Consider the following 27,862-nt stretch of genomic DNA (forward strand, 5'->3'; position numbering starts at 1 on the left):
GGCTCCTGGCTGACTGGTGGCTCTGGCGGTTCAGGACAGGAGGGAGACTCTGGCGGATCCGGACTAGAGGGAGACTCTGTCGGATCCGGACTGGAGCGAGACTCTGGTGGAGCCGGACTGGAGGGAGACTCTGGTGGATCCAAGTCTGGAGGGAGACTGGCGGATCCGAGTCTGGAGGGAGACTCTGGCGGATCCGAGTCTGGAGGGAGACTCTGGCGGATCCGAGTCTGGAGGGAGACTCTGGCGGATCCAAGTGTGGAGGGAGACTCTGGCGGATCCAGACTGGTAGGTTCCAGACTGTGACCCGTCGGTGTGTGGTCCCGGCACTGGTGGTACCGGGCTGGAGACATGCACCTCAGGGCGAGTGCGGGGAGAAGAAACAGGGCGTACTGGACTGCCGAGGCGCACTATAGGCCTGGTGCATGGTGCCGGAACTGGTGGTACCGGGCTGGGGACACGCACCTCAGGGCGAGTGCGAGGAGCAGGAACAGGGAGTACTGGACCCTGGAGGCGCACTGGTGGCCTGGTGCGTGGTGCCGGCACTGGTGGTACCGGGCTGGGGACACGCACCTCAGGGCAAGTGCGAGGAGCAGGAACAGGGAGTACTGGACCCTGGAGGCGCACTGGTGGCCTGGTGCGTGGTGCCGGCACTGGTGGTACCGGGCTGGAGACACGTACCTCAGGGTGAGTGAGGGTAGGAGGTACAGGGCATACAGGGCTCTGGAGACGCACAGGAAGCCTGGTGTGTGGTACCGGTACTGGTGGTACCGGGCTGAGAACATGCACCTCAGGATGAGTGCGAGAAGCAGGAACAAGACACACCGGGTTTTGAAGGTGTACTGGAGACCTGGTGTGTATAGCCGGCATCAAATCTTCCGGAACTTTAACACAAGTTTCAGGCTGAGTACGAGGAACTGACACAGGTGGCATCGGACAGCTAACACGCTCCTCAGGGCGAATGCCGTGCATACTACGCCAAACCAACAGCTCTCTTTCTTCACTCTCCTCCAATTTCGTCAACTCCTCGAATGTCTCATAATCTCCCCTCCGTTCACTCTCCTTCAATCTGTCCAATAACTCCTCGACAATCTCAGAGTCACCCCTCAACTTCGCCGACTGCTCCAAGTGCCTCCCCCCAAGACATTTTTGGGGCTGCCTCTCGGGCTTCCAGCCGCGCTGCAGTGCTGCCTCCTCATACCGGCGCCTCTCTGCTTTCGCTGCCTCCAGCTCTGCCTTGGGGTGGCGATATTCCCCTGGTTGTGCCCAGTCCTCCGCCATCCAGAATTTCCTCCCAAGTCCATGAGTCCTGCGATCGCTGCTGCTGCCTTTTACCACGCTGCTTGGTCCTTTGTTGGTGGGTTATTCTGTCACGTTCGTCGAAGTGAGGAGACCAAAGCGCAGCGTGATGTGAATACATTATAGTTTTAATAAAGACGGACACTAAACAAACTATACAAAATAACAAAACAAAAGTGAAGCTATCATACAAAAGTGCAGACACAGGCAACTAGACATAGACATAGACAATAACCCACAAAATACCCAAAGAAGATGGCTGCGTAAATATGGTTCCCAATTAGAGACAACGATAAACAGCTGCCTCTAATTGAGAACCAATCTAGCAACCATAGACATACATAAACACCTAGATAGTAAACAACCCCATAAACCTACAAAACCCTTAGACAGTACAAAAACACATACATCACCCATGTCACACCTTGACCTAACCAAAACAATAAAGAAAACAAAGAACACTAAGGTCAGGGCGTGACACCCTCACTCTGTCACTCAGAAATTTATTCCAGTGTCTGCCTGCCAGCTGATAATCTTTGCCAGTGTGTGTGTGTGTGTGTGTGTGTGTGTGTCAAATCAAATCAAATGTATTTATATAGTCCTTCTTACATCAGCTGATATCTCAAAGTGCTGTACAGAAACCCAGCCTAAAACCCCAAACAGCAAGCAATGCAGGTGTAGAAGCACGGTGGCTAGGAAATAATCCCTAGAAAGGCGTGTGTGTAGGATACCTTCCCCTCCCCCTCCGAAGCATAGGCCATTGTAGCCTACTGACAGTACAAGTGTGATTCAGAAATTAGGAAGAGAGATTTTTAATTAGAGAAGAATGGATTCACTTTTTCAATGCTAGTTAAGGATACTATAGTTATCAGCTTTAACGTGTTTTCATTTTAATTCTGGTTCCACTCTGCACACACAAGCTTGTTGGCTAGCTAGCTAGCTCTGGTCCAACGTTAAGCTAACTCTCGGAAGTTCAAAGAAATTCAACGTTCCTTCATAGAAGCTGCTCCTCCGTAGGTATAAATGCTTCAAACTAAGCTTCCTCCTCCACCCTCTCTCACTCTCTCCCAACCTGCAAAATTTCAGTCACATCTCATGCCCTACACTTGTCTGTACTTTGCATGTAAATAACTATGGCTTGCCCCCTCCATAGCAAGCTGCTCTATCCGCACTGATTGGTGTAGTAATTTAATGTTGACCTAAATATTTTTTTTAAATCAATTGTACACCGTTACTTTTTGGGGGTTTGAACCGGTTCAGACCTTTATTTTGCTGGTCGGAACAGTTGAACGGAACAGATTGTATTATTTCAGAACCAAATGATTGGAAAATAATTTAGCTTCCAACCACTATTTTTAATCCTACACTGTGATGTCACAGAGCATTTTATAGGACCTTTCTTCTTATCTTTTTAACCGCAGATCATATAAATGTGCCGTTTTCACATACAGTATGTAGACTCTGGTATGGTGCTGGAGATAATGAATATGAAGTTGAAAAGGGGCGGAATTGCCCTTTAAGAAAGCACTAAACTTTGAATGAACATGAACCCATGTCTCATTCATAACTGGATAATAAAGCCTGTATCCAGTTTGGAGTTTTTAGTGAATACCATTCAGTCAGACAGGCCCTTAAGATAATTGAGGATAGGGGTTCAAACAGAGGAGAGAAGGTAATCAAATACGGCCAGATGGAATCCTTGACTAATAGCTTTGGCATACCAATACCTTTTCACCATTGTGTGCATGTGTTCCGTATGACTCATTGTTTTGAAGCCATATTTGGCTTGACTTCAATGGATTTCACATGTTTTTTTGCAAGTGTTTTCATATTTCCATTCTCTTATTGTTTGTCTGGCCTAGTAATCATATATAATCATAAACCTAGATCTACCTCACATACCCTCCCTCAACCTTGCTGTTGTCAGCATCAAAACAAAACAACTGACCCATCTGAATCTGTGTCACAAGCCTTGTGTTTTCTATCTATAACCATAGGGAGGGAGTTTTAGAATGTTATTTTAGGTGTTCTATTTTGGAATCCTACAGTTCAATAAGGATAACAGTGTTCAGAGTATAAAATGTGCAATCCTAAATTATCAAGTGCTTAAAGGTCCAGTGCACTCAAAAACGAGATATTCCTTAGTTTTATTCCTTTGTTTTAGATTGGAATAATACTGTGAATTTATGAAAATTATGATAATGCCATTTAAGTCTTAAGAGCTGTTTGAAAAGACTGCCTGAAATGTCAGCCTGTTTTGGTGGTATGGAGTTTTGGCCTGCCTGGTGACATCCCCATGTGCTAAATTAGTTAATAGACCAATAACAAAGAGGGTTGCAAACCTCTCTGCCAATAACAGCTAGTTTTCAGTTTTCCCCTCACCACTCAGATCACTCCCAGACAGTCCTAGTAAAATTCTTGGTTGAGAAATTGCTCTTTGCTAAGAATCAAATCAAATGAAATGTTATTAGTCACATGCGCCGAATTAAATGTGAGTGAAATGCTTACTTACGGGCCCCTAACCAACAATGCAGTTTAAAAAAAATACAGATAAGTATAAGAGATAAAAGCAACACGTAATTAAAGAGCAGCAGTAAAATAACAATAGCGAGTCTATATACAGGGTCGTACCGATACAGAGTCAATGTGCGGGGGCACCGGTTAGTTGAGGTAGTATGTACATGTAGGTAGAGGTCGACCGATTAATCGGAATGGCCGATTAAATAGGTCTGATTTCAAGTTTTCATAACAATCGGAAATCGTTATTTTTGGGCGCCAATTTGCCGATTTTGAAAATGTATACCTTTATTTAAGTCAGTTAAGCAGCAAGTCAGTTAAGAACACATTCTTATTTTCAACCAACCAAGCCGGAAGCCAGCCGCACCAATGTGTCGGAGGAAACACCGTGCACCTGGTGACCTTGGTTAGTGTGCACTGCGCCCGGCCCGCCACAGGAGTCGCTGGTGCGCGATGAGACAAGGATATCCCTACTGGCCAAACCCTCCCTAACCTGGACGACAATAGGCCAATTGTGCATCGCCCCACGGACCTCCCGTGGTGTGAACCCAGAGTCTCTGGTGGCACAGCTAGCGCCTTTAACCACTGCGCCACCCGGGAGGCCCCCATGTTTCAGTGTTATTTGCCTTGAAGCGAGCATAGAAGTAGTTTAGCTCGTCTGGTGGGCTCGTGTCACTGGGCAGCTCTCGGCTGTGCTATTTTTTCTTAAAGAAGCTATTTTTGTTTATTTTTTACCATTTTAATTGAAAACAATCACAGTAAGGTACTTAATTGTTAACCAGAATTGATTTGATATTGAGATAAAAACATCTGACCTTAAAAGTAACTATAAAGTTAAAATCTCATTTTTAAAAGTTAATATTCTATTAACTCACACCCAAATAATGTTGATGACTCATTGTATACTCACTCATATTTCTGGCCAAAGCATAAATTAGAGAAAAAAAGCCCCACCTCAAACAGTGTTTAAAAAATGCTTGCTATTTCCTCATATACCATGACATGATGTTGACATATTGGCAGAGCTGGCCAATCAGCTGTTGAATATTTTAATTGACTGGTTTACGACCACACCATTCTGTTGTTGGAGTACGCCCACACCATTCTGTTGTTGGAGTACGCCCACACCATTCTGTTGTTGGAGTACGCCCACACCATTCTGTTGTTGGAGTACGCCCACACCATTCTGTTGTTGGAGTACGCCCACACCATTCTGTTGTTGGGGTACGCCCACACCATTCTGTTGTTGGAGTACGCCCACACCATTCTGTTGTTGGAGTCGCCCACACCATTCTGTTGTTGGGGTACGCCCACACCATTCTGTTGTTGGGGTACGCCCACACCATTCTGTTGTTGGGGTACGCCCACACCATTCTGTTGTTGGGGTACGCCCACACCATTCTGTTGTTGGAGTACGCCCACACCATTCTGTTGTTGGGGTACGCCCACACCATTCTGTTGTTGGAGTACGCCCACACCATTCTGTTGTTGGAGTACGCCCACACCATTCTGTTGTTGGAGTACGCCCACACCATTCTGTTGTTGGAGTACGCCCACACCATTCTGTTGTTGGAGTACGCCCACACCATTCTGTTGTTGGAGTACGCCCACACCATTCTGTTGTTGGAGTACGCCCACACCATTCTGTTGTTGGAGTACGCCCACACCATTCTGTTGTTGGAGTACGCCCACACCATTCTGTTGTTGGAGTACGCCCACACCATTCTGTTGTTGGAGTACGCCCACACCATTCTGTTGTTGGAGTACGCTGTTTCTGTTGTTGGAGTACGCCCACACCATTCTGTTGTTGGAGTACGCCCACACCATTCTGTTGTTGGGGTACGCCCACACCATTCTGTTGTTGGAGTACGCCCACACCATTCTGTTGTTGGAGTACGCCCACACCATTCTGTTGTTGGAGTACGCCCACACCATTCTGTTGTTGGAGTACGCCCACACCATTCTGTTGTTGGGGTACGCCCACACCATTCTGTTGTTGGAGTACGCCCACACCATTCTGTTGTTGGAGTACGCCCACACCATTCTGTTGTTGGAGTACGCCCACACCATTCTGTTGTTGGAGTACGCCCACACCATTCTGTTGTTGGAGTACGCCCACACCATTCTGTTGTTGGAGTACGCCCACACCATTCTGTTGTTGGAGTACGCCCACACCATTCTGTTGTTGGAGTACGCCCACACCATTCTGTTGTTGGAGTACGCCCACACCATTCTGTTGTTGGAGTACGCCCACACCATTCTGTTGTTGGAGTACGCCCACACCATTCTGTTGTTGGAGTACGCCCACACCATTCTGTTGTTGGAGTACGCCCACACCATTCTGTTGTTGGAGTACGCCCACACCATTCTGTTGTTGGAGTACGCCCACACCATTCTGTTGTTGGAGTACGCCCACCCATTCTGTTGTTGGAGTACGCCCACACCATTCTGTTGTTGGAGTACGCCCACACCATTCTGTTGTTGGAGTACGCCCACACCATTCTGTTGTTGGAGTACGCCCACACCATTCTGTTGTTGGAGTACGCCCACACCATTCTGTTGTTGGAGTACGCCCACACCATTCTGTTGTTGGAGTACGCCCACACCATTCTGTTGTTGGAGTACGCCCACACCATTCTGTTGTTGGAGTACGCCCACACCATTCAAACACAGAAAAGCTGCTTTTTAACATACTTCAATACAACTTTTTGGAAGTAAAAACTATTTCACTCATATTGTAATTTATTATAAGTCATATTTCATAGAACTATGCAAACACTGGACATTTACTTTAATCAAATAAGACACAACTATACTAGGTTATTTCTCCCATATATGCAACACAATTTAAGCCTACATGTCTTACATTAAATCCAAACCAATAAATCTAAATAATTCAGACAACAAAAAATGAATACAGTCTTAAGCATTAGTGTTGAAGTGATGTTTATTTCAATTTGCATTATCACAATTAAGAACTCCTCAATGCAGCTGAGTGCACCATCACAGTGTTCATTGGATGTAATGGTAATGTAGCAGATTGAAATGTAGTGTAATGTTGTTGGTTGAGATGTAGCAGCAGAGTGATGTTGAGTGATCCTGGGGATAGCCTCTTTTTGTCAGTAGTAGGTCTCCTGTTCCACCCAACCTTAAAGAAGAGAAAATTCAGAGAGAAGAACACAATTAGTTCGATTTCATCTCGTCACTGAAAATCTCCATGAGACAAATTAAATAATTTGTCCTTCCCGATCCTGCATGCCATTGTCATGTTATAACACAATAATTAACTTTGATGTCAAATTGGCGACGCTATCTTAACAGATTTCGTCCATAGTCCCTGAGCACTTACCTCCTGGGTTTCGTCGCAGGATGTATCTCCTACCCTCATCATAGAGGAAGATGAGCAGAGAGTAGGGTAAGGCACAGAACCACCAGCAAGGCCTGAGGAAAGAGAGAAGGAAAGAGAGAAGAAAAGAATAAAGAGATTAAGTTGAGCGTAAAACAGCGAGGTAATGCGCTTACAGGGCCCCTAAATGTAAAATGTTATTTTCTCTCTTGGTTGGGCAGTAAACCCCATTACACTTCAGCTAACTAGTGAACCCCAACTGATTCTGAGGCCACAGTAGTCTCCTCTACCCATTGTAATATCCATCCATTTTACCACTCATCTTTTAAAACGGGTGAGCTTTTGTTCCAAGCTGATATACAGAAGAGAATCAGAAGGGTCTACTCACTTGAGGGGGTACATTCTGAGGGCGACATCCATTCCAGGACAGTAGGACAGGAAGACAGCCAGGGCAGTTTCCTCAAACAGTCCGAAGATGAGAATACGGTTCCTGAGATGGGAGGAAAATAATAATAATAATAATGGATTTGATACCAACAGGGTGGATATTGATTTAGAAGTCAGTTGCAGGGCTGTATGCACATTAACTCCCCTCTGGCAAACAGTTCAGCTTCATCATGACCAAAACCACCCCCCACCTGAACAGTTTCTTTCCCCGTGCTGTGGCCCTCACCAACTGGCCAGTAGTGACCAAGGCACTATGCAATCTGTGATGCACACTGCATCAAGTATCCAACACTTAGCGACCTTGTATAGAGGTTCCGGCCTCTTGGTGTAATGGTATAGGTGTTGACTTGACTTGACAGTCACTGGACCTGGTTTCGAGTTCCGGTTGGGGCTACCCCCTGAATTTGCTACATTGGTGTCAGAAATGGGATGGTGGCCATGAGGTCACCGGAGATGTTGGAACATGTCAGGGACATGGTATAGAGAAATGTGGAGACACACTCTCCCAAAGGAAGGGGGTAATGTATATAATGTATATAAACTTTGTGTAAATTGTTCTGTATGTATTCTGGCCTTTAATGTTGTCTATTGCTAGCAGCACCATATCACCAAGTACAATTGTGAGTATGTGTAAATGTACTTGGTGAATAAAGTTGATTCTGATTCTGGTGATGTGTAAGTCAAGACCAGAGCAGTGAAGATCAAGCTTCAGAAAAAAACTCTTAGGATGCAGACCTAGACCAAGACCACAAAGATCGATATGCGTACTCACTTCATTCCCTGCTGAAGGATGGAGTTCCTCCTGGTCTTACAGATGATCAAATCAGCCCACTGTACAACTACAATACTGGCGAAGAATGCTGTGTGGCAGGTGAACTCCACAATCTTTCTGCGCTCATATGTCTGAAGGATGGATCATAGACCATAGAAAGAGAGAGAGTGTGTAGAGAGACATATGGAAAAAAGAAGAGTGAGAGGACATATGTTTCTTACATTTGTACATTACAGTAGTGAAGATTACTGACTACTCTGATACCAAATGTGTGGTGAACCTGTGTGCCGGCGGCAGCAGTGGCATTCACAAATGGTAGTTCTGGAGGAATAGTAGCAAGCTATCGACGAAGCCCAAAATAACGGAGAGGACTGTTGGGGCCAGTGAGGTGCACTGCTGGGGCTACGGACCTGTCTGTCTGAATCCCTGGCTGTGACTGAGGTGCTCTGTCTTTCTCAAGACAATCGATATTTCCTCTGCTGACTATCCGAAATGCAAGCTGTGCATCAACCCTGATCCGTGATCCCATCCATGACTTCTCAACTTTCTTGATAATGTATCAGATTTACTGATTTATTTTGTTATCTTGAATTTCCAGATATATACGCAATTCAGCTTTCAGCTGCCATGTATGCTGGAATAAACTAAACAAAACAATTGGGAGAGAGATTGAAAAAGCTCTTATCGAGAATTTATCAGATCAAAACAAGGCCAATGATAATCCGTTAGTACAACAAAAAGCAGAGCGGTGTTTGTGTACTTACCCACTGCTGGCCGTAGCTGTCCTCCATGTCGTTCATTATCTTGTTGTCCCAGTCCACACGCATACCCAGCAAATCCATGGGCAAGAACCCGTTCTCAGCCAGGATAACAAAGTATGTGAAGAAACCGGCTGTGGCCTGCATCATACCTGTGAAGAGTAAAAATGAGGAGAGTATTTTTGTCAGTGAAGAGACATTGATCAGATTGTTAATTTGCTATGTAACTGATTGGCCAACATACAACGCAACAAGACCCGGTAAAGGCAGGCAAAACAGAAGAAGGGCCAAATTTACTCCTTACCAATTTGACCGTAGGCTATGCTAATGAGCCTCTCATTCACCAGTTTGTCAGTTTTGGGGTTTCTGGGCTGTCGCTTCATGATGTCGTTCTCAGCTTCTTCATAGGCCAGGGAGATAGCTGGGACCTTGAAGGTAATGATGGGAAAGATCATTGTTGGTAACTTTGATGTTAGTTCAAAGACCTTCCAAACAAACTCTAAAATGATCATGTACATTGTTCTTCATAACGCAGCAGAACACATGATCAGATTGTTCACAAAGGAGGAGTATCCACATCTGAAAGACCCACCATATCAGTTCCCAGGTCGATACAGAGGATGGTGACGGTTCCTAGGGGCAGTGGAATGTTGGCGATGATGAAGAGGAGGAAGGGTGAGATTTCTGGGATATTACTGGTCAGGGTGTAGGCGATGGACTTCTTCAAGTTGTCAAAGATCAGACGGCCTGAGGGGAAATAGAGGATGGGGGGAAGGAATAGTCAGGGTGATGAGAGAAGGATGGAAAAACCCAGCAGATTGATGGTCATTGCCAGGGCTTCTCTTACCCTCTTCAACACCAGTCACGATGGAGGCAAAGTTGTCATCCAGGAGGATCATGTCTGCAGCCTGCTTGGAGACGTCAGATCCAGAGATACCCATTGCAACACCTATGTCAGCCTTCTTCAGAGCAGGAGAATCATTCACACCATCACCTGTCACAGCCACAATAGCACCCTGTGGATAAGTAAGAGAGGTGTTTACAGATGTTAGAAACTCCAAAAGTGAGATGCAATCATCCTGACTGACTCATGAGCATGAATTAATTCAATAAAATAGTACCTGACGCTGGCAACCCTCCACAATGATCAGCTTCTGCTGAGGAGATGTTCTGGCAAACACAATCTCAGTGTGATGGGCCAAAATGTCATCCAACTGTTCGGCTGACAGGTCCTTCAGCTCTCCACCGTGGACAACACAGGCCTTGGCATCTCTGGAGGGTACAAATATAAGCTAAATATAGGGGCTTGTATTGGTCTGTTCTGATGATGCCCCAAAAAGGCAAAATAAATGTTTCTGTCACTCCTCTTTAAGTGTAGACAGTATGATGACATAACTGAAATGATCCCAAACAAATTGCAAATACCTTGGATTGACCTCAGAAACTGGGATTTTCAGACGAGCAGCGATGTCCTCAACAGTCTCATTTCCTTCAGAAATGATGCCCACACCCTTGGCAATGGCTTTAGCAGTGATGGGATGATCACCAGTGACCATGATAACCTAAGGGAAGGAAGGGAAGAGGAGTGGTCTGATCACAGTGGCTGCTATGTGGATTGACTGAAGAGTCTTGTGTTTAGTATGATATTGCCATACCTTGATTCCAGCACTCCTGCACTTTCCTACAGCGTCAGGCACAGCAGCACGGGGAGGGTCAATCATGGACATTAGGCCAACGAAGCACAGATTCTCAGTTGGGAAGTTCACCTCTTCACAATCAAACTGGAAGCCCTCAGCGAACTGGTCATCAGGGAGCTGGAAATGACAGAAACCTGAAAAAGACACAGAGTCAGAGACACGCCACAACAAATGCTTCATGTTCTAGACCAGTCAGGGTCGAACTGGATTGTAGTCACAAAGAAATAAATGAAGAGTACAGATTATGTTGGGACAATATACAAAAAGTTTTGAGAAAGATCATTTTGTTATTGGTTTCTTTTAATTTTGAAAATGTAATGAATTGAAGGTTATTTGTTGATGTTAAAATTGAAAGCGGCAATTAGCAGTTGAAACAATAACAAAGCGGGCTCCCCACAGCTGGTTGGGTAAAAAGCTGAGGGATGGGGCTGGAGAAATGATACCCCTCGTAGACAGAGCTATGGATGCAAGGATTGGCCATCCATGATATCAAAATGATAATTTAACCATGTTTTGAGGCTATTCAGTTTTGTTTTACATTTACTTTGTTTACAAACATTAGAGTAAAAAAAAGCTTATATTTTGGGTTATGATGGTTTACAACAGTTGAACTAATTAGGCATTTATTCAGTTATAATCTTCAAGAATCAATAGGTATTTATCAATACGTCAAAAAATTGAGGATAAAAGATGTAGTAACTCCAGATTGCCTCTATGTTATGTCATTAGATTTGGGGTGGGATCACAAGAAATTCTGGTTGAAAAAATGGGGTCCCCACTGAAAATGTTTGAATACCACTGTTCTAGACTTTTCATTCATTCCAAAACCTTTGAATGCATATTTTTCCATATTGGTGCCCTCTTACCCAGCACTCTCTCTCCCAGCCCTCCCAGCTCTTCGTAAGCGTTCTGGAAGGCTTCCTTCAACTCGTCATCCAGAGGCTGTTCTTTGCCCTGGATCAAAATGGTGGAGCAGCGGTCCAGAATCCTCTCAGGGGCTCCCTTCATCACCAGTAGGTGATTGGACTCTCCGGCCACGATGTTCTTATGAATAGAGAGCTAGGGGCGAAATGAATTGGTTTTTGATCAGATGACACCATGAAGAGAGTTTAAATTTAAATTAGCAGGCAATGACCAGTAAGTAGCCTACAGTGTCTGGAAAACGAAAGTTCTGGCAACTTATTGGATGTCGATACAAAGTGGCATTCCCAAGCTGATTGAGAAAAACCATCCATCCATCCTGATTTTGAGTCTATCACACCACCTTCTACAACTCAGTTTAACCCGTTGTTAACCCACAGATACCACAGAGAGTGCATGTGGTTACCTGATATTTGTTGGTGGAGTTGAAGGGAATCTCAGCGATCTTGCTGTACTTTTCTCTCATGTCTTTGACAGACCCGCAGCACAGCTCGATACACTTCAGCAGGGCAGACTCTGAAGCATCACCAGCCACATCTCTCTTGAGGATAGGTACGTTGTTCTGTTCTGCCAGGAAGACGGCACGGTTGCACAGGCCAGCGACTCTAGCCAGGGAAGCCCAGGTGGCAGAGCTTTTGTCGAAGCAGGTACCACTCTGATTCTCTGTGGTGTCAGCCTCATGAATCTGGTTGTCGAACCACATGTGAGCCACGGTCATTCTGTTCTGAGTCAGGGTTCCGGTCTTGTCAGAGCAAATGGTGGAGGTGGAGCCAAGGGTCTCAACAGCTTCAAGATTCTTCACCAGGCAGTTCTTCTTGGCCATACGCTTGGCAGTCAGAGTTAAGCACACCTACGATAGAAAGCCATATTAGACAGTTAAATAATCAATACGTTTTGTTGTTAGGACTGAAGTTTTTGTTAAACATGACATTTCATCAGTACTCACAGTTACAGTAGCCAAGAGACCCTCTGGCACATTAGCAACAATGATTCCAATGAGGAAGATGACAGCTTCCAGCCAGCCATATCCCAGAATGAGGGAGAGGACGAAGAAAGACACGCCCAGGAAGACGGCCACACCGGTGATGATGTGGATAAAGTGCTCAATCTCTTTGGCTATAGGCGTCTTCCCACCCTCCAGACTCGTGGCCAAGGTAGCGATACGACCCATGACAGTGTGGTCACCAGTGTTGATGACGATACCTCTGGCAGTTCCTGACAAAACATGAGAATATGGTTTAGAATCACAAAATGGCTAAGTGATACATTTCAAGTTATTTGAACTATTAAATCACTATGGCTAGTTACTGAAGGTATTTACCTTCAACACAGTTGGTAGAGAAGAAGGCAATGTTCCTTGTCTCCAGGGGGTTGTCATTGGAGAAATCCGGAGTACGTGTCTGGGGCTCAGATTCACCAGTGAGGGAGGAGTTGTCCACCTGAGTGGGAAAAGAGAATTGCATTAATACAACATTGAATGACACTAAAGGCGTCCGCATGCTTCCCATCCGAAACAGTTCAGGAAAGTTTGTCATATAATATGGCAACATTTTGTGCTGTTTTTATTCGTTTTGGTCTCAGGCAAGTTTTTTGGGATTGTAAAGTGCTCACCTTGCAGCCGCTGGCAGAGACAATACGCAAATCAGCTGGGATCCTATCTCCTCCTTTCACCTCCACCAGATCTCCAACCACCACTTCTTCAGCGTTGATGTTCTTCTTCTCACCGTCACGGACAACCAGGGCTTGCTACAAGGCAGAGGACACAACCAGGGCTTGCTACAAGGTAGAGGACACAACCAGGGCTTGCTACAAGGTAGAGGACACAACCAGGGCTTGCTACAAGGCAGGTGGCAGGATTACAATCCGTAGACATGACAATACAATCAAGTTCTTCTCAGAGGTGTTTGAAAAGGCAGAAGTCTAACCTGTGGGACCAGGTTCTTGAAGGAGTCCATGATCTTTGAGCTCTTGGCCTCTTGGTAGTAGGAGAAACAGCCAGTGACAATAACGACAACAGAGAGCACCACACCCAGGTACAACTGTGAGGGACAGAAACGAAGAGGGAGAAAGACTATGAGACTATTACGTTACGGTTAAATAAGAAAACCCTTTCAGGCACTAGAGGCATTGTAGTTTTTGTTAAGTCTCAAATGATCTCAGAATTCTATAATTCTCACATTATCATTAGCTGGCTCATCCTCGGAGGCGGCCTGGATTCCGTAGGCCAGGAAGCAGAGCATAGCACCAATCCATAGGAGCATAGAGAACCCACCAAAGAGCTGCCTGCAGAACTTCACCCACTCAGGGGTAGTGGGAGGAGGGGTCAGGGTGTTGGGGCCATCACGAAGAAGGATCTCCTTAGCCCGAGCTGAGGATAGACCCTGGATGGGGAGGGATGAGAGAGAAGGAGAGAGGGAAAGGTAGAGTGAAGAGAAAGGAGGAGGGAGGAAAGCAGGAAGAGGCAGTAGAGTGATTACCTATGGAACTCAAAACTTTCCCCTCCCCTTTTCTCAGCAAGAAAATCTTATCCCCCCCCCCCCATACCTCGCCCCTCATCACTACATAGTGCTTTCAATGTTCCCGTGTGAATGTGGCCCTTGTAGTGGAAATTCTGCTTAATCCCTGGATCAAATATCAACAGATCATTATCTGTGCGCCATCACCAAAACAGTGTTTAACTGTTATCCTTTCCACACAAAACAATGTTTAGGCCTGTCCTAATTGTACTCCACACAAAGCTGATATTGCAGATGTTGTGTCCCCTGCATTAGACCAACCTATGGCTTGTTAAAAATTGTTCATGTGAATCTGACTTGCTGTCACACAAATGGAGAAAGTCTGATCCATGTGTTCTATGCAGCGTTTTAACTTCCACTCACTGTCATGTCTGATGTTGTGTTTTTATGCTGTGTTTACTATTGTATGCCACTTTTCTGGCCACGGCTCACTTGTAAAAGAGATGTACATCTCAATGTGACCACTCTGGTTAAATAAAGGATTCAAAAAATAAAATGAAAAGAATGTAATGGGAGTCACACAATCGGAAAATATATATTTGACTCCAAACTCTGTGTAAACTTTAGGAAGACATAGATGTGTTTCATGTTCAAAGATTCAGTGGTAGATAATGATGTGATCATGACTTAGAAGGCAGATGAAGTTCTACCTACGATATGACCTGGTGCCGTAACCTCCACGACCTCAATGTGCTTCAAATTACAGTCAGAAATCAACCGTAGGAGCAGCTGATACAACTGGTTGTCAGTTTTAAAAAACAGGGGCACACACATATTCACTCACTCACCCTGGCTAAGTCTGTGCCGTATTTCTTATGAAGTTCATCCAAGGTCAACTTGTGGTCATCCTAAATCAGAGAGAGGGAGAGAGAGATTGAGAAAGAAAGAAACAGTTGCTTGTTGAACTAGGGAGTTCTCTCAACTTTTCCCCATGGCGAAAGTATATGCAGAACATGCATAGTTAATGAAACACATTCCTCAAACCATTTGAAATGATCCTAGGTATGATGAGGTTATGCTGCATCGATTTCAATATAAACCAAAGATAAGTCATGTGTTTCTTTATGATGGATGGAATTGTCTGGTTCACATTTCTGCCCTGAAGAAGTTCTGCACAGTGCACACACGTTTTTATTCTGCTCCTTGTATTTAAAAAAGCCGTTTCCAAAGATATGCTACTGTTCCTCTGAAGTTTAAACGCAGGCCATTGGGGTTTTGAAACCCAAGACTCACTGCAGAGTAATAGTAAGTCAATTAAAATGCTAATGAGTACCCAAATGCAAGTCTAGAAACTACAGAGCTTGATGCACATTTGAAAGGTTGTGTGTTGTACCTTTTCTGATCCACAGAGATTAATAGGCTTACTGTTTACCTTAGTCTTTTCTTGCTGAAAATGCTGATAGTTTTGATGCTAAATCACACTATTTAAATCATCTCTGGGACTACGGATTAACATTTTTGCCGCCAACTCCAGTGCTTTGATGTGTAAATTGTATATGGATAAATGTGCATTGTTCATGTCAACAAAATGAGATGAATATAATTAGTAATTTAATAAATAATCAGTTTTCCTCACCAGGTCAACTTCCTTTTTCAGATCGTCCATGTCCTTCTTCTCCTTTGCTTTCTTCACCTCCTTTTTGCTCTTTTTATTTCCATTGTCCTCGGAGGTCGCCGCCAGCTTATAATCATCTTTCCCCTTCTGTATATCAGAAGGTACGTTAATGATGAGGAAGTGTGAACTATCGATGTGCCTCTTTCCTAACGAGGGCTTAGATAAGCAGTGCATTCAGAACTTTATTAAATATAGAACTTTATTTTAAAAACTAAGAAGCAGCCATGAACCGAGGGCTAAACTTTTAATATGAACTGCAAAACAAAACGACAGATTTTTTAAAAGTTGAAAGGACACAATATACGTAAATCCAAATCCTGATACTTAAAAGTGAAATCCAGACTTACTCCAAGCCCCATCCTTGCACTGCTGTTCTAGGACTCTCAATCCCAGTGGTTTGTAAAGAGAATATACTTGCTCCTTATCCTGAGAAACTCCACCTGTTACACGTTTACACTTACACTTCTCTCTCTCACTTCTCGACGTCTCGAGTCACCCCAGAGCTCCCTGGATAGCTAACTTAGGTTTGAATATATTTATATACCCGACTGGTTTACCTGCCCAAGGGGAGGTACACAGGAGGAATGAGGCAGGTGAGTGGAGAGGGGGCTGAGGATGGGAGGGGTTGGGGAGAAGGAGGGGGATCTGTGAAATGTCATTTATTTATTTATTCAACCTTCACCTATACAGCTTGGTCATTTTGACGACAAGGCCCCTGAAAGAAAGAATCTGTCTGACGTTGACGGTAATAACAGTGTGTAGTGGAATGGAAAAGAAGTTGACAGTAATAACAGTGTGGAGTGGAATGGAAAAGAACGAGGACAATGAATGAATAAAGATCATTTTCTTTCTCTCTGCTGCACTTACTTTCTCACTTGTTGGTTGATTTGAAAGAAATCCTGCACCTTTGAAGCTAAATAATATCACGAAAAGCTGTTGAAGCGAGCATAAACAACTGTGTTTGTACATTCATTCTCATATTTGAAACATAAGTTGCCAGTATAGAAACCAAGGCCATTGGCCTTTGTTCGGTGGCGTGTTGTTTGTTGCAATAATAACAAACAGTACTGACTTTGACCCAGAGGCCATCTTATCTGCCTTCCAACTGGACAACGTCCCAGCACATTCATTCCTTGACCTTTGCTGTCACATGTAAATCCACAGGTTAAGATGGAGGCTGTGGGGAAGAGTGCGTAACCTTGACACACTCAGGGAGAGGTTGTACTTCGGGAGGCAGGGTGGAGTGCCGCGGGTGTCTGTTTAGTAAACGTCTGGCTGTTTGTGGTTATCAGTCTGTGGGGAGAGGCGGGCGGTAAGAGAGATAGAGGGGGGGGGGGGTGTAGATGTGTAACACCAGTTTATTTAAATAATAGCAACATAAAAACGTTTATATTTTCTTAAGAACCCAACATAATCAAATAGACTTTATTCATTTTACAAAAAAGTGCAAACCTTTAAAGTTGGTAAGCCATACTCTCTTAAATCGGCGATATGTGAATTCTTCCATAGTAGCTGTTATACTTTGTGGAGTGTAGATGGAGATTTAGAGAGGGAAATAATGACATGATAGATGGGTAGATAGAAAAGAGAGATGGGTAGACAGAAAAGAGAGATGGGTAGATAGAAAAGAGAGATGGGTAGATAGAAAAGAGAGATGGGTAGACAGACAAGAGAGATGGGTAGACAGACAAGAGAGATGGGTAGACAGAAAAGAGAGATGGGTAGATAGAAAAGAGAGATGGGTAGACAGACAAGAGAGATGGGTAGACAGAAAAGAGAGATGGGTAGACAGAAAAGAGAGATGCGTAGACAGAAAAGAGAGATGGGTAGACAGAAAAGAGAGATGGGTAGACAGAAAAGAGAGATGCGTAGACAGAAAAGAGAGATGGGTAGACAGAAAAGAGAGATGGGTAGACAGACAAGGTGAGGGAGTTTCTGAAAGAGAGTGTGTGTTTTTAGAGATATACAAACGGTACTGCGCCGCCTTTTTTATACACGAGGGGAGGTCCTCGGGACAAGTTAAGCACAGGTCTGTCAAATGATTGAGATGAACAATAATTAACCAAAGTGCCAAGGTTTATTAACATAGAGGGCACAAACAATGGATTAGCAGCAGGGCAAGAAATACTACCACATCTCCAAGACTCAAACCTTGCATGTAAAACACTTCAAGGAGAATAGCATGCAAACTTAGATAAAGTATATTCACAATCATTGTAAGATATTACACTTGTGATTAAAAATATTTGTAAGACCTGATGAAACATTCTTTGTTAGATAGCATACTCAATATGAAACATTCTTTGTTAGATAGCATACTCAATATGAAACATTCTTTGTTAGATAGCATACTCAATATGGAACATTCTTTGTTAGATAGCATACTCAATATGAAACATTATTTAAAAGATAACACACTTGTGATAATTAGCATGCTAAAGCACACACATTAATTCTTAAGACTTGCCACTGCTCTCTAACCAAAATAACCCCCAAAAAGACAACAAGCCCTGGAAGGCTCTGGGGAAGTGGTAACAAAATAAGACAAATGTACAAACAAAACATATAACAAAGAAAATTCAACTAGTTCGACTGCCAAAGCAACACCAAATCTTTTGCCTGAATACCAGCTCATTCACTTCGGGCAGACTCAACATTTTTTTTAAATCCTACCTACCTAATATAAGGGATTCAAACTAACATTAAGTAATGTTTTGCTAATACTTTATTCATTCTTGATTCCGAAGTAAAGTCTATCTTATAAATGTCTGTGCTTAGTTGCACGTGGTTCTCCCAAAACCAGAGAATATTTTTTAAAGTTTGTAGAATCCACGTTTTGCACCAAGTGAGGAGTTCCCTCGCCATAATAGCTGCCAGACATCTTGCATTTCCCAACATCTTTGCAGGAACTAGTCATTTCTATGCGACGCGTCCATGGCCACGTGTAAAAAAAAGATGACAGCGCATCACACAGTGCGACCAAAACAAAGATCCAAACACATGCATGAGGCATTTCTTTCTCGATACAAAACTTAGATTTTTACTATCTTTCTGAATCTTCTCTGGTTTTTGGAGAACCACCTGCAACTGAACATGGACATTGATAAGATACACCTTTCTCCCGAACTAAGAAAGTAGGTCCTCGTTTTCCAGTTGCGATGTAACTTAAGCATTACGATGATCGTACCAGATGCATCGTTATTTATGAGCCAGCTGTTTAAGTGTTTCCCCAAACAAGGACGTAGAGAACGTTCACTAAGTGCGTCGTTAGACCATGTGTCATTACTGATAGGATTTTTTAAAAAGCCATCGCTGCTCTCGGGTCAGCTTTGTCCATTCAAATCTTACCTTAACATTAGAATTATTCCACAATAGTGGTGACGGATCAGCTCCTAGAGAGAGATTACCACTTATGTCTGCAAAAAGGCTATTGAGGTGGTTCATTATGCTTCCCTAATAATAATGCACAAAATCACAGATTGGGTATGTCATTGCGCACATGTTGTCACATATCATGAAACACATTGAGGCAAAAACATTTTTTTACAGACAGTAGCCTAGTAGCAAAATGGAACTTAATTGACTGAACATGAAATAGATTTCAGTATAACTGAAATAGCCTATATGGGCCCATGCAGCCTATATATCTTTTAATGCAGTCATCTCGGTTTTCATTTGAAGCATTCGTTTATCCTTCACTTGTTTGTAACAATTGCAAATACTTTGGATACTTTGTATTTGTAGTCAACTTCGTTCTATAGTTGTCGCAGTCAGACAGATAGAATCAACATGTTGATTCTATGTTTAGCGGAGATCCTCTATGAATACAGTGATGCGGAATGGCAAAAAAAGCATCTAACGGTGCACCTTGGCTGCTCTACGAGTGGTCTGGATCACTCAGAGATGTGCACCTTGGCTGCTCTACGAGTGGTCTGGATCACTCAGAGATGTGCACCTTGGCTGCTCTACGAGTGGTCTGGATCACTCAGAGATGTGCACCTTGGCTGCTCTACGAGTGGTCTGGATCACTCAGAGATGTGCACCTTGGCTGCTCTACGAGTGGTCTGGATCACTCAGAGATGTGCACCTTGGCTGCTCTACGAGTGGTCTGGATCACTCAGAGATGTGCACCTTGGCTGCTCTACGAGTGGTCTGGATCACTCAGAGATGTGCACCTTGGCTGCTCTACGAGTGGTCTGGATCACTCAGAGATGTGCACCTTGGCTGCTCTACGAGTGGTCTGGATCACTCAGAGATGTGCACCTTGGCTGCTCTACGAGTGGTCTGGATCACTCAGAGATGTGCACCTTGGCTGCTCTACGAGTGGTCTGGATCACTCAGAGATGTGCACCTTGGCTGCTCTACGAGTGGTCTGGATCACTCAGAGATGTGCACCTTGGCTGCTCTACGAGTGGTCTGGATCACTCAGAGATATGCACCTTGGCTGCTCTACGAGTGGTCTGGATCACTCAGAGATGTGCACCTTGGCTGCTCTACGAGTGGTCTGGATCACTCAGAGATGTGCAAAGGTTTTTCAGAGCTGCTTTACTAACGAAGGCTATGGGAAACACCTGGGCTACTAAAGCTACATCGTAAGAAGGTTCTAACGATGATATTAACGCTACAAAGGCTCTGGGAAATGAGGCCCTGGTTAGTTGAAAAATTGCTTCCAACCCTTTCTACTTCGCCAAGATATGGACGAATTCACTTATCGCTAACTCTCCAGGCCTACACAGCCAACAAAACGGTTTCAATGCTGCGTCTCGCAGACAGCGTTGATCGCGTTTCAAACCTGCGCCGAACACGTCACTGAAACACAAATCATTGTTTTACATGGCTGTCGTGTACTTTAACAAGCGGTAAAACATTCACAGACCAACAAACAAAAGTTAGCTTACCCAAAGTTCGACTAACTTTGACAAACAGACCAACAAACAAAAGTTAGCTTACCCAAAGTTCGACTAACTTTGACAAACACAGCCAGCATGGATGGGTGAACAGTGAAGTGCACCGTCTCTTGTCCTCCAGGGTGGAAACAAAGATCCCAAACAAAGGTATTTATGGCATCGCTCACCTCATCTCATACCAGCCCACAGGTGCAACTGGCTACAGAGACAAGGGAGGAGATAAATATGGAGATAAACTGTGTGTGTCTATGTGTGTGGTGTGTGTCTGTGTGTCAAATAGAGAACTGCTCCTTATTTAGAGCAAACATGACCAGTGTTTACACTTTTTAGAGGTGACCACTCCCTGCATTAAAAAAACGATTGTGGACAAACAAACACAAAATGGAACTGGCACCTGTATTTGAAATGCTTGAGCCCCATCCGTTCTCACCGTTTCATTTGTTGCTACCCAGATAACTGCAAAAGAGGTAAGTTCTTGGAAAACTGAGAATCAAAGCGGAAGTGTATGATTCTGGGGCATTAGCACAGGGGCCTGTTTTCATATGTTTAATATCCCAATGGTGAATCGCTTTTGTTTTGAGAGGAAACTCATTGCTGTTGCCCTAAACTGGCCACTGTGCCAATTGAATCTCAACAAGGACACTGTAATAATCCCTCAACACCTGTGGAATTCCAGGACTCACTGACTAGAGAGAGAGAGAGAGAGAAAGGAAACACACACAACTGCACATAACTACACACACATCACTGTGGATGAGAACAGTGGTCCCTGGATGGTCCTGCTCTTCTCCATCCTACTTTGACATGGCTTTGTCCTCTACCCAGACTAGGACACAGAGAGAGATGGGGGGGGGGGGGTAGTTGTGGATGGAGGGATTCAGGACAGAGAGAGCAGGGGAAAGAGGAAAAGGAGAAATAGAATTGTAGAAGGAAGGAAAGAGGAAGAGGGGTTAAGAGCTCATCACACTGCAATAAAACCTTATTGCTTGGATGCTTACACACGCAAAAGCATGCACACGCACACACACACACACATGTATGTGTCCCTAAACAGCATCTTTGATTATGTGGAACTATTGTGGATTACACAAGGTTTAACCACCATGCATTCGTACCAGTGTGAAAGACCTTATCCAGGGGCATTCATATCCTGGCCTTGAGGTCTGAGCAATCATCCCATCGGCCATTCACAATCTTTCCATTCCTAATCCTACAGGAGATACACATCTGATCAATCCAGATACAGTTTACTGTCTTGATCAGAAGCGAGTGAGGGAGAGGAGGGGGAATTAAAGGATGTGGGTAGAGTAGAGACACATTCGTTAGGGAAGAGAGGTGAGAGAGAGAGACTCAGGTGTGAGAGAAAGAGAGTGAGACTGAAGAAAGAGATGGAGACAGAAATAGCAGTGGAGAAAATGAGAGAAAGAGGGAGAATGAAAAAAAGAGAGAGAATTCAAGAAAGAGCGAGAATGCGAGAAAGAAGAGAACGGAAGAAGCGAAAAGTGGTAAAAAAAATAAAGAAGGGAAGTAAACAGGAAAGAGAGCAAGAGAGAAAGACCAAAAGTTTAGTCCAGAAAGTAGAAAAAGAAAAGAATGAAATAAAGGAGAGAGTGTAACAGGGCTCTGCCAGTGCCAGCCTCCTCGCCTGAGCTGAGACTTGGCACCACAAACAAAGAGCCTCTGTCCAAATCCAGAGAGGGCACACAAACAAACACACACACAGTCACACACACACTTGGTGGCCTGCTGAGTGTATGGAACAGCAGGGGAACACTCTGTGGATGTCATGGGGAATCTGACAGCAGAAGTCTTTCTCTTTAATCATCACTGAGTCCTGAGTAACACTGAGACCTCACACACACACACCTGCTTTTGAAAAACTAGATGATTACTTCTTGGATTACTTTTAAATTCAGAAACAACTGTAGCAACAATTTCTGGTACATCTTTCAATTAGGTTCACACATGATTTAAAATACATTTGTTATTGTGCATGGTTAGTAAAATAGAGATATTCAAAGTGTAACGTTTGACCGATTGTGAAGACATATATCACTGTGTCATTAAAAAAAATGTTTTTATTAAAACAACAATACAATACAAAAACAGTATGAATAGCCGCTACCGTCAGAGGGTGCTCTGGTCAAAAGGTGCTCTCGCCCCCACTCTCCCCGAAACCCCGAAGCACCCGCCCCCGGCCCAAAAGGGATTTTCCAAGGGCGGGATGGACCAAGCCACGCCTGATGACCGGGTGAGCGCACGCATAACCAACAGGACCAGCACACACACTGTTCACACACACATCGCTCACAGTGTGAAACCAAAACACCAAACATACATAACTAAACACAAAACATCCCCACCCTCACTCCTGATTGGAGGACCTCCAACCTAAACTTGATGCTGTGCATGTGTGTATGTATTTACAACCCTCATTAATTCCAACCTTCAGATCAACCCATCTTTCCCAGTAAATCATCATTCTACCATTTCCTCTTGCAATTACATCCCTCCATTCTACCATGGTGTCTCACTAGTGACTTGAACCTCCCCATCTCCAAAACATTTTGTTTTACCCAAGAGCACAATGATATTTCCTATTGACCCCCAACAACACAGTTTGCAGGTTCAACCGGACTCCAAAAACAAGCCAGCGATGGACAGTACCAGAAGAGATGCTCTATTGATTCTGTTTCCACGTGGCAGTCTGCACCGGTCTGACTGTTCAATGCCCCATAAACTGAGCATTGTTTTTGAGGCATGAATTTTTGTATAATAGCTTAAATTGAAAAGAATGGATTGATGCATCAATTGTTGTTTTGTATATCAGTTCATAAACCCGATGGCATAGTATTGAGACGAGGAAAATCTGTTCCCAACTATCTTTAATTTTATGCTGCACAGTTGTCAAACTTCTTGACTGTAAGTAAAACTGATACATTTTATGATTTATGTTGGTCATTTTAAGCCATCTTTAATTGGAGGCAAACAAACTAATTCATTACTTTCTCTTTTAAGTAATTTGCATCTTCCAATTTTGTTGGAGAGCTCAGCTGAGTTGGTTATCATTTTGTATTGAGCATACATCTCCATACACCTTGATTACTTGATTGTATGACATCATTTTACCATCATTGTAAACAATGTCTTTCATAAACATGATACTCAAATACATACTCATATACATTCTCTCTGGTTTATCCTCCATCAGTACATCAGGAGTTTAGCCATATTATTATATTAATATTAGGTGCGGCAGGTAGCCTAGTGGACCAGTAACCGAAAGGTTGCTAGATCGAATCCCCGAGTTGACAAGGTAAAAATCTGTCGTTCCGCCCCTGAACAAGGTAGTTAACCCACTGTTCCTAGGCCATCATTGTAAATAAGAATTTGTTCTTACCTGACTTGCCTATTTAAATAAAGGTTAAAAAATATATATATATATTTGCTGTAATATATATTCTGCCTCTTCTGGAGGATAAAATTGGAATTGTAGCCAACATGGCTTCCTCCTTTAAGAAGGGGGATTATTTAAAGAGGGTTCCATTGTCAATCCACCGGGAATGTATCGTTTTAATCTTTATAAGAGCAAAGAGCCTCTCTTTTAACATCGGATGTGCCTCTCTTCATAGCCTACTGGAAAACCAGTTTGCATTTAGATACAGTTTCAGAATAATAGAAGCTTTAGGAGACAGGTGTAATGCTTTGATATTGAATAGTTTTAGCCCTCCAAACTCATATTCATTATATAAATATACTCGTTTAACTTTTACAAAAGTGTCCTCTGCAGTGGTGTGCCTTTCTTTGTTTTCTGAAATCCATACTTTTCCAATAAACGTTAATCAAATACAAATTGGAACAATTGCCTTCTTAGAGCAACAGCAATGAGCAAACAGTCTGTGGTTGTATTTGATTCATGTTTATTGAAAAAGTTTGGCTTTCAGCAATCAAAGAAAGGCAAGTTCCTGACGAACAATTCTTGTGCTGACATTGCTTCCAGAGGCAGTTTGGAACTCGGTAATGAGTGTTGCAACCAAGGACAGAGATTTGACTGGCTACGTGCTTCAGCACTCGGCAGTCCCATTCTGTGAGCTTGTGGGGCCTACCACTTTGTGGTTGAGCTGTTTCCACCTCACAATAACATTACAGATGAACGGGGTAGTTTTAGCAGGGCAATAATTTCTACTAACTGACTTGTTAGAAAGGTGGCCTCCTCTATGACGGTGCCATGTTGAAGGTCACTGAGCTCTTCATTAAGGCCATTTTACTGCCAGTGTTTGTCTATGGAGATTGCATGGCTGTGTGCTTGTCAGCAACGGGTGTGGCTGAAATAGCCGAATCCACTAATCTGAAGGGGTGTCCAAATACTTTTGTATATATATATAGTGAACATAGCTTGCTAATTAGAAAGGTAAGCTCCATTAATTGAATCATAGTCATTATTTGCTGTGTTGAACATTTCTCTTATCCATAGCTGCTGTAGCTACCTAGCTACCCTAGTCTGACCTCAGGTTACCTGACATAGCTTGTGAGCAGAAAATTCATTTTTTTACATTTTTGCATTGTAATTCCAGAAAATGTCCATAATATATCTGCACTAATACTGGAATGATAGTGTTTCACAGTATCACTTCAGTGTTGTGATTGGCTGTGATATTGGCCTATTGATTTCTCCCACCGGCCGGCAAAATAAGCTGTTTTGGTTTTGTGGATGTTTTATCTAGTGGAAACTGGGGCAAGTGGCCAATGTGGGGCAAGTGGCCAATTAGGGCAAACGGCCAATGTAGAAATAAATCACTGTCATTTCCTGGTTGGTAAAATTCCACACTGTTCTCTCAATTTCTGTTTATGTTAGAAAACAAGCACGGAATAGTGCAGGGAATCATTGTACCATCTGTGAAATATATGTTCAATAACAATATGTGTTTTATAGCTGTTTGAAGCTGGTGGACCAAAACCGAAAGTTTCTGCCATGTTACGAGGGAGGGGGAGATTTGTTTAGATTGCAACCTGGTGCTGTTGCAATTCAACTAGCTTCCACAAACTGTAGGGGAGAAATTCTGAGAAATGAAATGTATAGCACCTTTAATGTAATCAGTCACGCACATGCTGCCTATGCCATTTATCTCGGGATACATTGCTGCTCCTGTGTTTCCGTGTGTCCACTTTACTCACTCCTGTCTTTCAGTCTGTCTTCCTGTTTGTCTTTCAGGAACATGAATCAGAGGGAGGTGATGAATGCAGCCAGAGTACTGTACAGTTTCTAATCAGCCACGGTGTGCCTCTGCTCCCTCCCTGCATAACACAGAACCACACGGGAGACATCTGACACATTGCATTAGGGATCTAATGTTGTCACTTCTGTTGACATCGAGTGAATGTTAAACAGGAAATGTCATTGTAGGGAAGAAGCACACAGAGCATTGTTTATCATTGTTCCTCTTGTCCACACACACAGAGCACCTGGACATGGTGCACTTCCTGTTTGTTAGAAGCTGGGACTGATTAGATGCACACAGCACTCATGGAGGCTTGTATGATGAGTACACACACACACCGGCTGCTGTTGGACAGCGGGGCACAGGTCAACATACCTGCTGACTCTGCTGTGTCTCCGCTGACGCTGGCGGCCTGTAGGGGACATGCAGAGCTGGCTGCCCTGCTGATGGAGAAGGGATACGATGAGGGATGCTCTCCACACATAGAGGTTACACAAGAGGGCCAAGAGGAGATGGTGGCGCTGCTTTTGGCAAGAGGTATGGGCTTCTTCTCTCTGGGCTTGAATTAAACCAGTGCCAGTGCTTTTGTTTAGAGATTGTACCTACCATATTGACCATCTAAGCTCAGTGCTGAGGCAAAATATGAAACCCTGCATATGTGTTATGAAGATTTTGTATCATTTCAGGCAGTATTTCTGAAGGTAGTGCTCACGAGCCAAAAGGGGTCACGAAAATGTTGCACAATTGTGTACAACGTCATCCATTTTCTATAATATGTTACTTCCTGTATAAAACGTGTTTGTGCTTAATATCCCGTTCAATCTATCATTTGATGTCTCATTGTAGAGCCGTTAGAAGCATAACTCGAGGAGAAAGGGCTTTTTCAACTGTTCTTGTTTGTCACGTCAATACATCTAGCTACAGCACTCTCACATTTTATACAACTTGGTCTTATGTACAGAGTGGCGGTCACTCTCTCCTCAAGTCGTGTCACTACAGACTGAAAACTTTCCAAGATTTTAACGTCTGCAATTGGGAGGAAAAGAAAAGTTGAACACAAGGGTAACTGAACTTTCAAACTGCCAATTTGGTCAGCAGCACGTCAAGCCCAAATTTGGGCATTTTACAGTCCATTTCCTGAAAAATGTATAATTCTGAGGGTCTGGTTTGAGCATGCCAATCATTTCAAGATTGTCTCATGACATTAAAAGCTCATAGAAGAACAGACAGTGCCATAACATTTTAGGCCTCAGGTTGCTGATGTGGAATGGAATACAGTTGACTACTACAAGTAGTTTACAACGAATGTGTGTGTTTCTATGCGTGTGTCTGTGTGTCAGTGTTAATTTCGTCAACAATAACTATGACTAAAAATACATGTAAATGACCTATTTTTCCTGACAAAAACGAATGACGATAATAAAAAAATGACATGAAAAAAAAACGATAACTGCGACAAATTAATTTCTATTTAGTCAACGAAAATGTGATGACAGGAATTCCATATGAGAGACTAACGGACATTCAATTTGACATGAAGCTCCTTTTTCATCTCTTTTGTCCAATCATAAGCAAGCATGCAGGATATGTCATGCAATCCTCTCATTGGCAGAATTAACTTCTTTCAGTTGGTTGTCTGATTAGGCTGACGCAGCTCCTGAGCGGTCACTTCAGTCGCTCGTCAATCTTTTGAACTGATGCGCAGCCAGCCAGGACACTTCACTTGTGACGAACTAAACTAGAAACAATCATGTTTACTCTTGTACTTTCATATTGGCTATTTTAGCTTTGATCATATCAGAATCTCTATTTTCCCATGTGCGCTGCAATTCATCTATGTTGCTACTCTCG

The 27,862-nt window shown here is 43.5% G+C and overlaps 1 protein-coding gene across 2 annotated transcripts; it reads right to left on the minus strand.

The window, feature by feature from the left end:
- Positions 1–6,742: 6,742 nt before the first annotated feature.
- On the minus strand, positions 6,743–16,411 carry LOC135571826 (sodium/potassium-transporting ATPase subunit alpha-1). Of its 2 annotated transcripts, XM_065018948.1 has the most exons (21): positions 16,233–16,411; positions 15,847–15,972; positions 15,059–15,118; positions 13,932–14,135; positions 13,680–13,793; positions 13,366–13,500; positions 13,076–13,193; positions 12,701–12,969; positions 12,161–12,604; positions 11,700–11,892; positions 10,792–10,967; positions 10,562–10,698; positions 10,258–10,408; positions 9,984–10,152; positions 9,729–9,883; positions 9,441–9,564; positions 9,143–9,288; positions 8,379–8,509; positions 7,548–7,649; positions 7,163–7,254; positions 6,743–6,961 (listed from the first exon to the last, which is right to left on the minus strand). In XM_065018948.1, exons 1-21 carry the CDS (start codon positions 16,242–16,244, stop codon positions 6,933–6,935), a joined length of 3,087 nt encoding a protein of 1,028 aa, XP_064875020.1. In that variant the 5' UTR covers positions 16,245–16,411; the 3' UTR covers positions 6,743–6,932. The 2 variants fall into 2 exon arrangements, with proteins under 2 accessions (XP_064875020.1, XP_064875019.1); XM_065018947.1 differs by lacking the exon at positions 16,233–16,411 and having other exon boundaries at positions 15,847–16,159.
- Positions 16,412–27,862: the final 11,451 nt, after the last annotated feature.

Source organism: Oncorhynchus nerka, linkage group LG5 (genome assembly GCF_034236695.1).
Source record: "Oncorhynchus nerka isolate Pitt River linkage group LG5, Oner_Uvic_2.0, whole genome shotgun sequence".
Classification (NCBI taxonomy): domain Eukaryota; kingdom Metazoa; phylum Chordata; class Actinopteri; order Salmoniformes; family Salmonidae; genus Oncorhynchus; species Oncorhynchus nerka.